Here is a 14,131-nt window from a genome sequence, read left to right as displayed (position 1 = left end):
GTCTAATGATAATGTCAATGAGGGATTTTTAATCACTGCTATGTTGAAATTGTAACTAATATTGATACTGTTGTTGATAATATTTATTTTTGTTTCACTATCAATCAATCAATCAATCAATCAATCAATCAATGTTTATTTATATAGCCCTAAATCACAAGTGTCTCCAAGGGCTGCACAAGCCACAACGACATCCTCGGTACAGAGCCCACTACTCTTGGTTTGTTCTGTGTCGTGTTTGTGTCTCCTCTCAATTGCTGTTTATTGCAGTTCTGAGTGTTGTTGGGTCGGGTTTGGTTTTGGAATTGGATTGCATTGTTATGGTATTGCTGTGTATTGTTTTGTTGGATTGATTAATTTAAAAAAAAAACAATTAAAATAAAAAAAGATTTTTTTAAAAAAAAAATTTTTTTAAATGAGAATCGATTCTGAATCGCACAACGTGAGAATCGCGATTCGAATTCGAATCGATTTTTTCCCACACCCTTAATATTTAATCAAAACAAAGGCAAGTTGACTTAGACGATAACACAGTTAACTGACAGTTTAGTTAAAGATAAAAAAATGTTGACAGAAACTAAATCCAATCATATTTAATTTTGTCTCGTCGATGGGTGGGACAAGTTCGGAGTATATCCAATCACAGCTCTATAACGGCGAACGTTGAAAGAGGGTTGTGGGTAAGTTATGAAGGACAGCCAATCAAATGTTTTTCCTTTTCAGATGAGGAAGTCAGTAGTCCCCACCAAAAACAAAATCAAAATGTGTGGCTTTAACATTGTCCCACATCGTAATATGTGTACAACTGGGGTGAAGTGAAGTGGACACATTTGATTTTACTGCTATGATGTCATCAGCGGGCGAGTCATATTTCGTGACATCACAACTGTAAATTAAATCTGTTATTCCCAACCACCGTGTGAGTGTGCATCGCTCGCTAAACCTTCGCTGCTGGGGCTTTGTCTGTCCACAACTGACTATTACATGTAAGATAAACACTTATATTTGTGGTTATTGTGACAATATGTGTTTGAAATTAATCAAGCCTTTGTCGATTTTTGTCCTAAAAATGAAATAGTTGGCCATTTTTATGGTATTAATGAGATTGCAAAGAACTGCTGTTGATCCAATGTTGATGTGCTAAACCTCTTTCTTGTTTAGAAACTACCCACAATATTAAAGGCGCTGTTTGCAACTTCTTCACAGTAACATTTTTTAAAACAAAAAATAAAACAAGAACACCACTGGCTCGCTTATGTTACCATTAGTGGTTTAACATAATTTTTTACAATTACAAAGTTTATGTATGTGGGCTCTGTACCGAGGATGTCGTTGTGGCTTGTGCAGCCCTTTGAGACACTTATATACATATGCTATATAAATAAACATTGATTGATGTAACAAAAAATGTTACCGGCCCGAATAAAATGATTGATCTCGTCAACACATACACATGCAAGCAAGCAGTCCAAAAGAAGCAACAAATATTTTGCAGTCATGTTGTTGTTATAATAGAATATACATTCAATGACAGCTAACGCTAGCTATCCAAATTGCTATTATTAGCTAACAACACCTAAAGCTAATGCGCGTGCATGTGTTACGTACGTACGTAATTACGTAATTACGTTATTACATACGAGAAGCCATGAGAGGGCAGGATATACTGTGTAAAATACATTGGAAAGTTGGCGCCCTCTAGGCATCTGTGTGAATGTTGCAAACAGCCCCTTGCGCTCTATGCTGCCGAATAGAGATGTAAACAAAATGCATGCCATGGTCTGGAGCGTTGTCAGAATTTCTGCAATGTTGACGTAATTTCAATATATCCCAAATATACCCGCGGACAGCCATCTACAAAAGGTGCAAATATTAGGCCAGTGGCGGCATTTAAAAAGGGAAAGTCCAATTTGAGCAGCAGCAGAGTTTTTGCTTAAAAACCCTTTTTAATTTTTTATTGACATTTTTCATCAAGCACTAAGACTTTGCGATTTGTTCAAAAGTCATGTGCTACAAGCCGCAACAGTGAAAAATATACCGTATTTTCCGGACCATAGGGCACACCGGATAATAAGGCGCCCCGCCAATGAATGGTCTACTTTTGATCTTTTTTCATATATAAGGCACACCGGATTATAGGGCACATTAAAGGAGTCTTTTTTTTATATATAAATGGAAAACACTTCCTTGTGGTTGTAATGGTGGTTCTTTGGTCAAAATGTTGCATAGATTATGTTTTACAGATCATCTTCAAGCCGCTTTCTGATAGTCGTTTCCAGATGCGCCTTTTTGTGAGCGGTATTATTTACGTGGCTCACCTTGGGCAGCGTCTTCTCCCCGTCATCTTTGTTGTAGCTGTGTAGTGTGCAAGGACGGGAGTGGAAGAAGTGTCAAAAGATGGAGCTAACTGTTTTAATGACATTCAGACTTTACTTAAATCAATAACTGAGCAGCATCTCCTCATTCGGAAGCAACACCGTAAATGTGTCCCATGAAAAACCGTCCGACCGTGACTCTCTAGTAACTAAAGTTCCTTGAGTGAATAATGTAAACTCACTATACCGCTATGTTTTAGCGCTTTTATGGCGAGTTTACTGACAGATACAAGTCAGAACTTTACACTATTTTATATTAGAAATGGCAACATTGCAGGATGAATGTCCCATAACAAGAAGATAGAGCAAAAGAAGAAGCTTATCGACTACGGTGTCGGCACGGACTACAAAAGGCGGACGCGCGCAATTTTTCAGGATTATGCAGATCCCAAATACAGATCAAAAGTTGATTTTGCATAATATTGTGAAACAAAACGCCAGATAATATGTCTTACCTTATACACACTAATATGTGTAAGCACATCAAGCGGTGCGGCTTCATAACTTATCAAAGTCGTACCACAACATTTTGATAGACTTTTGAGCGCCGTGTGTAATGTTCTATATTTTCAATGGAACATATAAAATGTTGTTGTTGTTTAATTGAGTCTTATTGCCATCATAGTGCAGTCTACACGTATCTCTTATGTTTGACTGCCATCCACTGGTCACACTTACTCACACCTACTCAGTGGCCTAGTGGTTAGAGTGTCCGCCCTGAGATCGGTAGGTTGTGAGTCCAAACCCCGGCCGAGTCATACCAAAGACTATAAAAAATAGTCACCAAAATGATTCCTGGCCGAGGCCACCGCTGCTGCCCACTGCTCCCCTTACCTCCCAGGGGGTGAACAAGGGGATGGGTCAAATGCAGAAGACAAATATCACCACAACGAGTGTGTGCGTGACAATTATAGGTACTTTAACTTAACTTAACTTTAACACTTATCCATACATCTACCAAATAAATTTACTTTGAGGCCAGTAGGCAAAACCAGAATTATTCCGTACATTAGGCGCACCGGGTTATAAGGCGCACTGTCGAGTTTTGAAAAAAAAAAAAAAGAAGGATTTTAAGTGCACCTTATAGTCCGGAAAATACGATACATAACTTTTTCTGACGATGCCACAGCCTAATAATTTCACTAAATAGGACATAAACTGCCATGTTTTTTGCACCACCGCAACCCCGAAAAGGGACAAGCAGTAGAAAAATGGATGGATGGAAAATATCTTTCTTTGCCCAGGAAACAGCTCACACTTTTAAGAGCCCCTAGCCTTAAAAAACCTCTTCTCAGCTTCTTTGCTGGTCATTGTTTTGAAAAAATTTATCTAGGAGGCTGTGATTACTTGTTAACAATAACGACAATACTGCTAAGTTGGCAATACAGATTCTCCCTGCTACATCTTCTTATTCTCTGGCCGAACAGGTGCGTATGAGGGCAAACAGTCAATTTGAATGAATGTATGAAAACACTGAGTCTTACCGGCTGTCGCTTGTCAAAACAATACATTATTTTTGCTTTTATAAATAAATATAATTGATATGAGGCACAAATTACCACCTCTATTGTACTGTAGGGGTGCATGCACTTTCAACTAACCTGTTGCTTGTCCTTCTTGTGTATTTTCATCTTCTACGCCTTAACTGCATCTGTGGACAAAAATAACTTTAATTCGATTTCAAGCACACAAGAAGCAAACTTTTTGACATTCTCCAAGATAAAAAAAAAAAACATGAGCTTCATTGATTCGTTTCCATAAGCCTGTTTCATTGAACATGAAGATAATGCTTATGAGTTGGTGCCTTGCTTAGTGGCACGTCAACATTGTTTGTGAAGTGAACGTCCATGTTATGAGGAAGCAAGCAAAGCCACTGGTCATGTATCAATGATGATGCACAAAAACATTAAAACAACCTTGGGCAGTGCACAGTGCGACCTCTTGTGGCCAGAATAGACACATGACCTTACTCAACCGCCTCAGAGTGGGTGGGGCCTCAAAGGAGGTTTAAAGTAGAGCAAGACGCCACACAGGCACGCACGCACGCACACACTTAATTTCTTGGGGTGTTCTAAAAAAAAAAAATGACTGAATGTGTCTTTTTTTAACGTATTGTGTTGTTGTTGGGTCCAGAAGAAGTTACAAAGTACAACACTCTTTTTAACTTTTATTGTTAATCTTGTGCTAACAACAGGTTCATGTCAGACACATATTTCTTGTGCGTACACGTCTTTTTCTCTTACACACAACACTTCTTGTTCTCCATCAATAATCTTTCAGGTAGGGCTGGGCGATATATCGATATACGCGATATATTGCAGGTTTGTCTCTGTGCGATATAGAAAATGACTATATCATGATATTCGAGTATACGTTCTCACGCAGTTGCTTTTAGCTGCTGGCATTACACTACAGCAGGGGTGCTCATTACGTCGATCGCGATCTACCGGTCGATCGCGATCTACCGGTCGATCGCGGAGGTTGTGTCAGTCGTTCGCCAGCCAGGCATTAAAAAAATAGTCCTAAAAATGAGCGATCATAAATCTTCACTATGACGTCACTTTCGTCACTTGATTGACATTCACGGCACCCGAGGGTCTTCTGAGATGACCCTGGCTGCTGCCAGCTCATTATTAAGAAAAAATTACAGACAGGAAGGCGAGAAACACTTTTTATTTCAACAGACTCTGGCGCCGTACCTGTCGTCAAAACTCCAAAGACCGACTGCACAGTTCCTGCCTTCACAATAAAAGCTCTGCTTCATCCTGCCTGCGCTAAGAGTCTCAGAAAGCTGGCGTGCACAAGCAAGCAAGCTACGGAGTTTGCCGCCAATGTATTTCTTGTAAAGTGTATGCAAAGGAGTATGGAAGCTGGACAAATAAGATGACAAAAACCAACCACTTTCATGTGGTATTGGACAAAAAGGAGGACTTTTTTTCTCCTCCATTTGAAAATGCGGACGTTATCAGCACCACTGTCTGATTCCAATCAAAGCAAGTCATCAGAATCAGGTAATACACCAACTTATATTCTTGTCTTCATGAAAGAAAGGAATCTATATGTGTTAAACATGCATGTATTATCATTAAACACCTTTAACTTGTTAACAATATTAACTATATGTGTTAAACATGCTTGTATTATCTTTAAACACCTTTAACTTGTTAATAATATTAACTATATGTGTTAAACATGCTTGTATTATCATTAAACACCTTTAACTTGTTAACAATATCAAGTATATGTGTTAAACATGCTTGCATTATCTCTAAACACCTTTAACAAGTTAACAATATTAACTATATGTATTAAACATTCTTGTTTTATCATTAAACACCTTTAATTTATTAACAATATTAACTATATGTGTTAAACATGCTTGCATTATCATTAAACACCATTAACTTGTTAACAAAACATATATTTCATAAATAAGTAAATATAAATTATATATATGAATGAGGTAGATCCCCACGACTTGATCAATTGAAAAGTAGCTCGCCTGCAGAAAAAGTGTGAGCACCCCTGCACTACAGGCTCTCCTCGCTCTTTCCTGTCTCCTTCTCACAGACAGACAAGCGCATCTTCTTACACACGTCACATACTGTCACGTCATACGTCACATACGTATAGGCCCTCGCGCAGCAAAGAGGTAGCAGCATGGGTAACGTTAGCTGTGATGCTAGCGCAGCCGTGCGAGTGGTAATACGAGAGAGAGAAGGTGCGAATCTGGCAACAAATGAAGGAATAATAAATTCCCCAAAAAACAGCAGGGGGTCCATCGTCTGGCGGTGGTTTGGCTTCAAGTGGGAATATGTCGAACAGACAACCGTAATTTATCAAGTGTGGGGCAAAAGCGTTGCTATGAAAAGTAGCATTACTGCTAATATGTAGCATCATTTGAAAAGTCACCTGCTAGAGAACGAAGAGTGCTTACTCCGCATGTCAACATCTCCGTTCGGTGCCACACGCCCACACCATCAAAATGCCAAGGCAAACATTTCCAGATCAACACCGTATGAAAAAAATAGTGATTTTTTTTAGTTGTGATTTCCTTGTGAAAGTTTTAAAGTAGCATATATTAATGCAGTATGAAGAAGAATGTTTTAATGTAGACACATATAATCATCATACTGCTGTGATTATATGCATCAAGTGTTCATTCAAGGCTAAGGCAAAATATCGAGATATATATCGTGTATCGCGATATGGCCTTAAAATATCGCGATATTAAAAAAAGGCCATATCGCCCAGCCCTACTTTCAGGCAGAGTATACTTAGAAACATTTGTGAACTCTGAACTAACCATACATATTAACACCAGCTTGTGGTTAATTTATAATAGTTAAACAGTTTTATTTATTTACAAAACCAGTGAAGTTTGCACGTTGTGTAAATCGTAATCAAAAACAGAATACAATGATTTGCAAATCCTTTTCAACCTATATTCAATTGAATAGACTGCAAAGACAAGATACTTAACGTTGGAACTGGAAAACTTTGTTATTTTTGGCAAATATTAGCTCATTTGACCTGCTCAGTGGCCTAGTGGTTAGAGTGTCCGCCCTGAGATCGGTAGGTTGGGAGTTCAAACCCCAGCCGAGTCATACCAAAGACTATAAAAAAAAATGGGACCAGTTACCTCCCTGCTTGGCACTCAGCATCAAGCGTTGGAATAGGGAGTTAAATCACCAAAACGATTCCCGGCCGAGGCCACCGCTGATGTTCACTGCACCCTCACCTCCCAGGGGGTGAGGGTGATGGGTCAAATGCAGAGGATAATCTCATCACACCTACTGTGTGTGTGACAATCATTGGTACTTTAACTTTAACTTTATTTGGAATTTGATTCCTGCAACATGTTTTAAAGTGCCATGATTGGGTATAAAAGCAGCTTCCATGAAATGCTCAGTCATTCACAAACAAGGATGGGGCGAGGGTCACCACTTTGTGAACAAATGCGTGAGCAAATTGTCGAACAAATTAACAACAACATTTCTTAACGAGCTATTGCAAGGAATTTAGGGATTTCACCCTCTACGGTCCGTAATATCATGAGAAGGTTCAGAGAATCTGGAGAAATCACTGCACGTAAGCGATATTACGGACCTTCGATCCCTCAGGCGGTACTGCATTAAAAAGCGACATCAGTGTGTAAAGTATATCACCACATGGGCTCAGGAACACTTCAGAAAACCACTGTCAGTAACTACAGTTCGTCTATAAGTGCAAGTTAAAACTCTACTATGCAAAGCGAAAGCCATTTATCAACAACACCCAGAAACGCCGCCGGCTTCGCTGGGTCCAAGCTCATCTAAGATGGACTGAAGCAAAGTGGAAAAGTGTTCTGTGGTCTGACGACTCCACATTGCAAATTGTTTTTGGAAACTGTGGACGTCGTGTCCTCCGGAACAAAGAGGAAAAGAACCATCCGGATTGTTATAGGCACAAAGTTCAAAAGCCAGCATCTGTGATGGTATGGGGGAGGGGGTGTATCAGTGCCCAAGGCATGGGTAACTTACAAATCTGTGAAGGCCCCATTAATGCTGAATACAGGTTTTGGAGCAACATATGTTGCCATCCAAGCAACGTTATCATGGACGCCCCTGCTTATTTCAGCAAGACAATGCCAAGCCACATGTTACAACAGTGTGGATTCATAGTAAAAGAGTGCGGGGTACTAGACTGGCCTGCCTGTAGTCCAGACCTGTCTCCCATTGAAAATGTGTGGCGCAATATGAAACCTAAAATACCACAACGGAGACCCCGGACTGTTGAACAACTTAAGCTGTAAATCAAGCAAGAATGGGAAAGAATTCCACCTGAAAAGTTTCAAAAATTGGTCTCCTCAGTTCTCAAACGTTTACTGAGTGTTGTTAAAAGGAAAGGCGATGTAACACAGTGGTAAAAATGCCCCTGTGCCAACTTTTTTGCAATGTGTTGCTGCCATTAAATTCTAAGTTAATGATTATTTGCACACAAAAAAAAAGTTTCTCAGTTCGAACATTAAATATTGTCTTTACAGTCTATTCAATTGAATATAAGTTGAAAAGGATTTGCAAATCATTGTATTCTGTTTTTATTTACGAATTACACAACGTGCCAACTTCACTGGTTTTGGGTTTTCTACTATTACATGTTGGATCTCTCTTGTCCCATGTCCTAAACGGCTGAATATTGTTGCAAATAATTATAACTTTGTCTGCAGCGACTTGTTCAGAAGTTGCACAGTCCATATTCAACAAAGTATTTTTCTCTGGTTTATATGTAAAATGTCAATTAAAAGTAAACTGATGATTGTGAATGATTAGTTCCAGTGTAGACAACGACGTTGATAGATAGATAGATAGATAGATAGATAGATAGTACTTTATTGATTCCTTCAGGAGAGTTCCCTCAGGAAAATTAAAATTCCAGCAGCAGTGTACAGAATTGAGATCGAATTTTTAAAAAAAAGTAAATAATGGGGGTATAAATGGAAACAAAATAGAAAAATATTACAATAGAATAAAAACAAAAAGCATCAATGAGAATACAAATATAACAAAAAAATAGGAATATAACAAGAGAAACTAGGCATTAGTGACCATGTTAGGAAAACGTATTACACTGTTATTGTTTTGCATCCCCGTCATCCTAGTACCTAGTACCCCAGAGAGGAGTTGTACAGTCTAATGGTGTGTGGGACAAAGGAGTTTTTTAGTCTATTAGTCCTGCACTTGGGATGAAGCAGTCTAGCACTGAACAGGCTCCTCTGGCTACTGACAACGGTATGCAGAGGGTTACTGGCATCATCCAGGATGCTCACTAGTTTTTCCACAGTCCTCTTCTCTGCCACCGTCACCAGTGAGTCCAGTTTTAGTCCGATCGTAGAACCGGCCCGCCTGATCAGTTTCTCCAGTCTGGAGCTGTCCTTCTTAGATATACTGCCCCCCCCCAGTACACTACGATGTAGTGATGTTGTGCTTCTGTGGTTGACCTCACTCAGCACAGGAAGGAAACACAGTAACTAGTCATCAACAGCTGCAGTTGCTCCTTCTGGAACTGTGCTCCTTCTGGAGACACTGCCCCTTAGTGTTTTGGAAGAGAATTACAAGTCTGGCACCACACCTCACAGAAGAACTATAAATCAAACAAGATTCGGGGGGTACTGAAGCAGTGTTTTGCTTTTTCTTTGATTTCTTTCAAAGGAAGGATAACCCTCAACAAGACGAAGAAGGGGGGAATAAAAGAAAATGAGCATGGCTTTTATTTATGATTGTCGCAGCCTAAAATACCTGAATTTGCGACAGCTTTTTCGGAAGGTTTTGGCAAAAAAGTGAGATGTTTTGATTAGGGATGTCCGATAATGGCTTTTTTGCCGATATCTGATATCCCGATATTGTCCGATGCAGATATCAACTGATACCAATACATACAGTCGTGGAATTAACACATTACTATGCCTAATTTGGACAACCAGGTATGGTGAAGAAAAGGTCCTTTTTTTTTTTTAAATTGATACAATAAAATAAAATAAGAGAAATAAATTAAAAACATTTTCTTGAATAAAAAAAGAAAGTAAAACAATATAAAAACAGTTACATAGAAACTAGTAATTAATGAAAATGAGTAAAATTAACTGTTAAAGATTAGTACTATTAGTGGACCAGCAGCACGCACAATCATGTGTGCTTACGAACTGTATCCCTTGCAGACTGTATTGATATATAATGTAGGAACCAGAATATTAATAACAGAAAGAAACAACCCTTTTGTGTGAATGAGTGTAAATGGGGGAGGGAGGTTTGTTGGGTTGGTGCACTAATTGTAAGTGTATCTTGTGTTATTTATGTTGATTTAATAAAAAATACGATACCGATAATTTAAAAAACGATACAGATAATTTCCGATATTACATTTTAAAGCATTTATCGGCCGATAAGATCGGCAGGCCGATATTATCGGACATCTCTAGTTTTGATGCATAGTTGTTGATGTTTTTTAACAAAAATGGAAAAACACATACTGTATTGATGTTGTACTCGTTTTATACCAAACAGACTTAAAAGTAAACACAAGATGGCAGTAAAAGCACATACTCAGAGCTCATTGTCAAAATACTGTCCTGTTTTAATTAATTCTAATTGATAACAGTAATAATTAATAGGGGAGTAAAAATGATTTAAAGATTAATCGCAATTCTTATTTGTAACGATTCTTAATCGATACTTTTTTTTTTTTTTCAATCAGTCCTGTCCAGCCACTCAGGCAAATCATAATGTTGATGTAGATGCCCATATTTGCCGTACAGATTTACTTTAGAAAAGAAGTGTTGTATACTTATTTGCCTTACTTGTGTTTGACTTTATTAAATGTTTGGGAAACATTTTATTAAACAAAAACATTTTTCATTTAAGTAACATAGAAATTGATCAGAGCTCTTTATCTATTTTATGGAGGCATGTAGTTATTTATAGAACTGGCATCCATTGTTATTAAAAAAAAGTATAGATTTTGAATCCAGAATCGTTTAAATTGAGAATTGATTCTGAACCAAGAATCGAATCGTGTGGTGCCCAAAGATTTACAGCCTTAATAATGAATTATAATTGCAGGAAAAAAACGCCACCAAAGGCTACCTCATTGTCCGCTGTCTGCTCTGTTGTCCACAAGTTGCAGACATTCTCCGTGTACGTTTTATGCTTAAAAAGTTTGTCCATTGTAAACATTCAGTTATGTTCCAACTATGGCTGGGCAATATGGCAACAACAAAAAAAGATCACAAGTATTTTTTTCATATCATCCGATCTCGAGTAATATGATTCTTTTTATAATTTTTTTTTTTTAAGTTGGATTGCCCTTTGCAGGATTATAGCGAGTAACGTTGCATCCCTCCTGTTTACTACTGCAGTACCTAGTAACAGGCATTTCCGCCATGTTTGATCGAGGGAATGTATGCTCACAGCTGACAACTGTCATTTTGTTCATATATGTAATTGTGCTTACTAGAGATGGAACGGTACAGGTAACTCATGCTCCACTCCGTACCTCGGTTTTAAGGCCACAGTTTTGCTTCTTTTTCAGTACATTTTATGGGAGTAAAACTTTTTTTCTCTCAAAGTTATTTTGTTATTTTGCTTGTCATCCAAAAGTGCATTCTGCAATAAACAAAGTATCAGTGGTTTACTAAATACTACAAGACTTTTACGTCAAGTTAACATTTAGTAAACAACACTTTCAAATGGTGATTTTTATTTTATTTTTTATTACTTGCATACATCATTCACTACAATTCCATCCACTAAATTGGTCTGATTTTTCAAATTGTTTGTTTTTTTGTATTTCCATAAACACCTACGTGTGAAGTCCAAGTGTCTATGCACTCTCTCTAATGCAACTATTGGTCATACGCCATGTGCCTCCTGTGAATTCCTTTTCCGGTTGACCTATGACATTCCCCAAGCAATTTGCGGATCCTTACAACTTGTTTTAACTGATGTCGGCTGTAATATTGGCACGTTACAAATATTACGTCTCTAATGGCTATGCGGATGTTAAATAGCAGACAGCATCAAGAAATAATCTTGGATTGCGCTACGAACAAGACGTTAATACCAAGACTGTATCAGGGCGGATGCAATGAAAGACCGACGAAGAGTTTTTTTGAAGGAATTTTCAGACAAAAATCATGGAAACAAAACTTTTGAATGTCTTAAAGTTCATCCAAACGGCTCTGTGGATTGATGGAAGAAGTTTTAAATCCGAAGGAAAGGTTTGTGCCCCGACTGATATCCAGAGGAAGGTTGCTACTGTTCTGAAATATCTTGCCAGTCGTGCCGAAAGTGATTTAGTAAGTAAGGGGTTTATGTATGCTTTATTATTCACCTTTAATATACCTGTTTAATTATTTTTCATCTCATTCATATTTTGTTCGGGAATCTGAATTAAGCAGGCATCCCACATTTTTTTAGCTACCTCCTAAAATAAATCTGTTTTGTTTTTTCTACCATCGATCCACTTTAAAATGTTTGGTTCCTTTAATTTGTGAAGTAAATAAACAGTCTCCTCTTCATTACAATTGTTGCTATGTTTTTATTGAAGGTATCTGCTTCCGGGTTATATCCCGTGCGTTGAGACTGGCGCATGCGTGATACTAAGAAGGCTTATTTAGAGTCAAATTATTTGAGAAGTCGGACTAATTTAGTGCATGGACACGTACTAAGTGCTTCTCACCAGTTTTTTGGCAAACAACAAGCGGTGACCCAAATTAAAACTCAAATACTGTAGAATATATTGAATAACATTACATTAAAATGCAGTTTGAACTTGAGATAATGTAAAATAATGTGTACCAACACATAAAACAAGTTTAATTATTATTTCAGGAACAAAATGTTTTTTTATCCAAAATGGTCTGAACAAGGTTTTATCTGTTTTAGTACATGGTATAAAGAGGAGTTTAATCTTTTGCACACATAAACAAAAAGTCTGATTGAAAAATGTTTAGATATAAAAATGCCTTTTTCTGATTAAAATAGTGGGTGTGTTTATCCTCCCATTCAGGACTAAGCAAGTCTGCATTCATGGCAGGATTACTGGCGCGCTATAGGAGATAGTGAAACTAAAGTCTCTCACTAAAGACGCTCCTCCTAAATGTTGTTTCAACTTCTCTGCTAGTGTTAGTCATATTTTTTTATTTTTTTATTCTGGGCTGCACTTCCGAGCTGTGTAAGAGGAAGAGGCACAATGCTGATTAAAATTTTTATTACGTCATGACGAGCCTGATTTTTGCACGGTGGAACGGGAGGTCGCGCACACACACGGACACAAACACTTTCACAAAAACACATGCAAATGTACACAAACACACACAGGATCGCATTCCATAAAAGGTGGGTTGTTCCATGCAGAATTATACCAAGCATCGTTACTTCCCTACTGTTTACTACTGTAGTAACTTTTAACAGACAGTTCCGCCATGTTTGATCGAAGAAATATGCTAACAGCTGATCATCGTGATCAAACTCAAATTAATCGCGATCAACGATCACGATCATATAATCGCCCAGCACTACTTCCAAAAAAAAAAACCTGCATGTTAAGAGTATTTGTGAACTGTTGAGATAGAACTACTGTACAGCGCTATTTTGTGTTGGTTAATGAGAGACAATGAGAGATTATCATCACACTTGAGCATTTCTAACATGTAAACGCTGCCTCTTTGCGAGGTCAGCATAGCAAAGGACAATCTGTTCTTACCCTGGAAAAATAAAGGTGAAAATATATAGAAATAGTTAAATACATAAACTCGGAAGTGAAGTGTGTTGCTAAATGTTTATATACTACATTTGATTTGATTGGATTGGATTTACATCACATGATACATAACATACAGTATTTTCCATTTCTCTTTACAACATGCTCAAAAAGGAGTAGGAAGAAGCAAACCTCATTTAATTCTATCCCTTTTCCAGTTGTTTTACACATATACTGTATGTTTACTTCCGGTTTTCAATTTGTAGCACAGTTATATCAATGTGTTCTAAATACCACAGTTCTCTTCATAAATAGTTATGTCAGTTTGCAATTCACATTAAGAGATTAATCATATCTTATTTACAATAAATAGTTCTTATACATTGTAAACACTGTTAAACAACCTCAAACAGCATCAAGTTAGTACATTGTTTGATTTATTTGCTTAATCCATTCCATAATTGAATTTTACATACTGATATGCTAAATGTGTGTGCGTGTGTGTGTGTGTGTGTGTG

At 37.7% G+C, this 14,131-nt stretch overlaps 1 protein-coding gene across 4 annotated transcripts in view; it reads right to left on the bottom strand.

The window, feature by feature from the left end:
- Positions 1-14,131, bottom strand: part of chd6 (chromodomain helicase DNA binding protein 6) — a 135,119-nt gene that overhangs the window by 90,525 nt on the left and 30,463 nt on the right. For 3 of the 4 annotated variants that reach the window (XM_062050739.1, XM_062050719.1, XM_062050725.1), the window contains exon 2: positions 3,977-4,026. In XM_062050739.1, coding sequence (XP_061906723.1) covers positions 3,977-4,006 — 30 coding nt within the window. In that variant the 5' untranslated portion in view covers positions 4,007-4,026. Of the gene's footprint in view, positions 1-2,318; positions 2,328-3,976; positions 4,027-14,131 lie in introns of those variants that run through there. The other variant, XM_062050731.1, reaches the window with a different exon arrangement.

Source organism: Entelurus aequoreus, linkage group LG01, assembly GCF_033978785.1.
Source record: "Entelurus aequoreus isolate RoL-2023_Sb linkage group LG01, RoL_Eaeq_v1.1, whole genome shotgun sequence".
Classification (NCBI taxonomy): domain Eukaryota; kingdom Metazoa; phylum Chordata; class Actinopteri; order Syngnathiformes; family Syngnathidae; genus Entelurus; species Entelurus aequoreus.
Note: the sequence above shows the minus strand (reverse complement) of the source record. Positions and strands in the feature narration are given on the sequence as shown.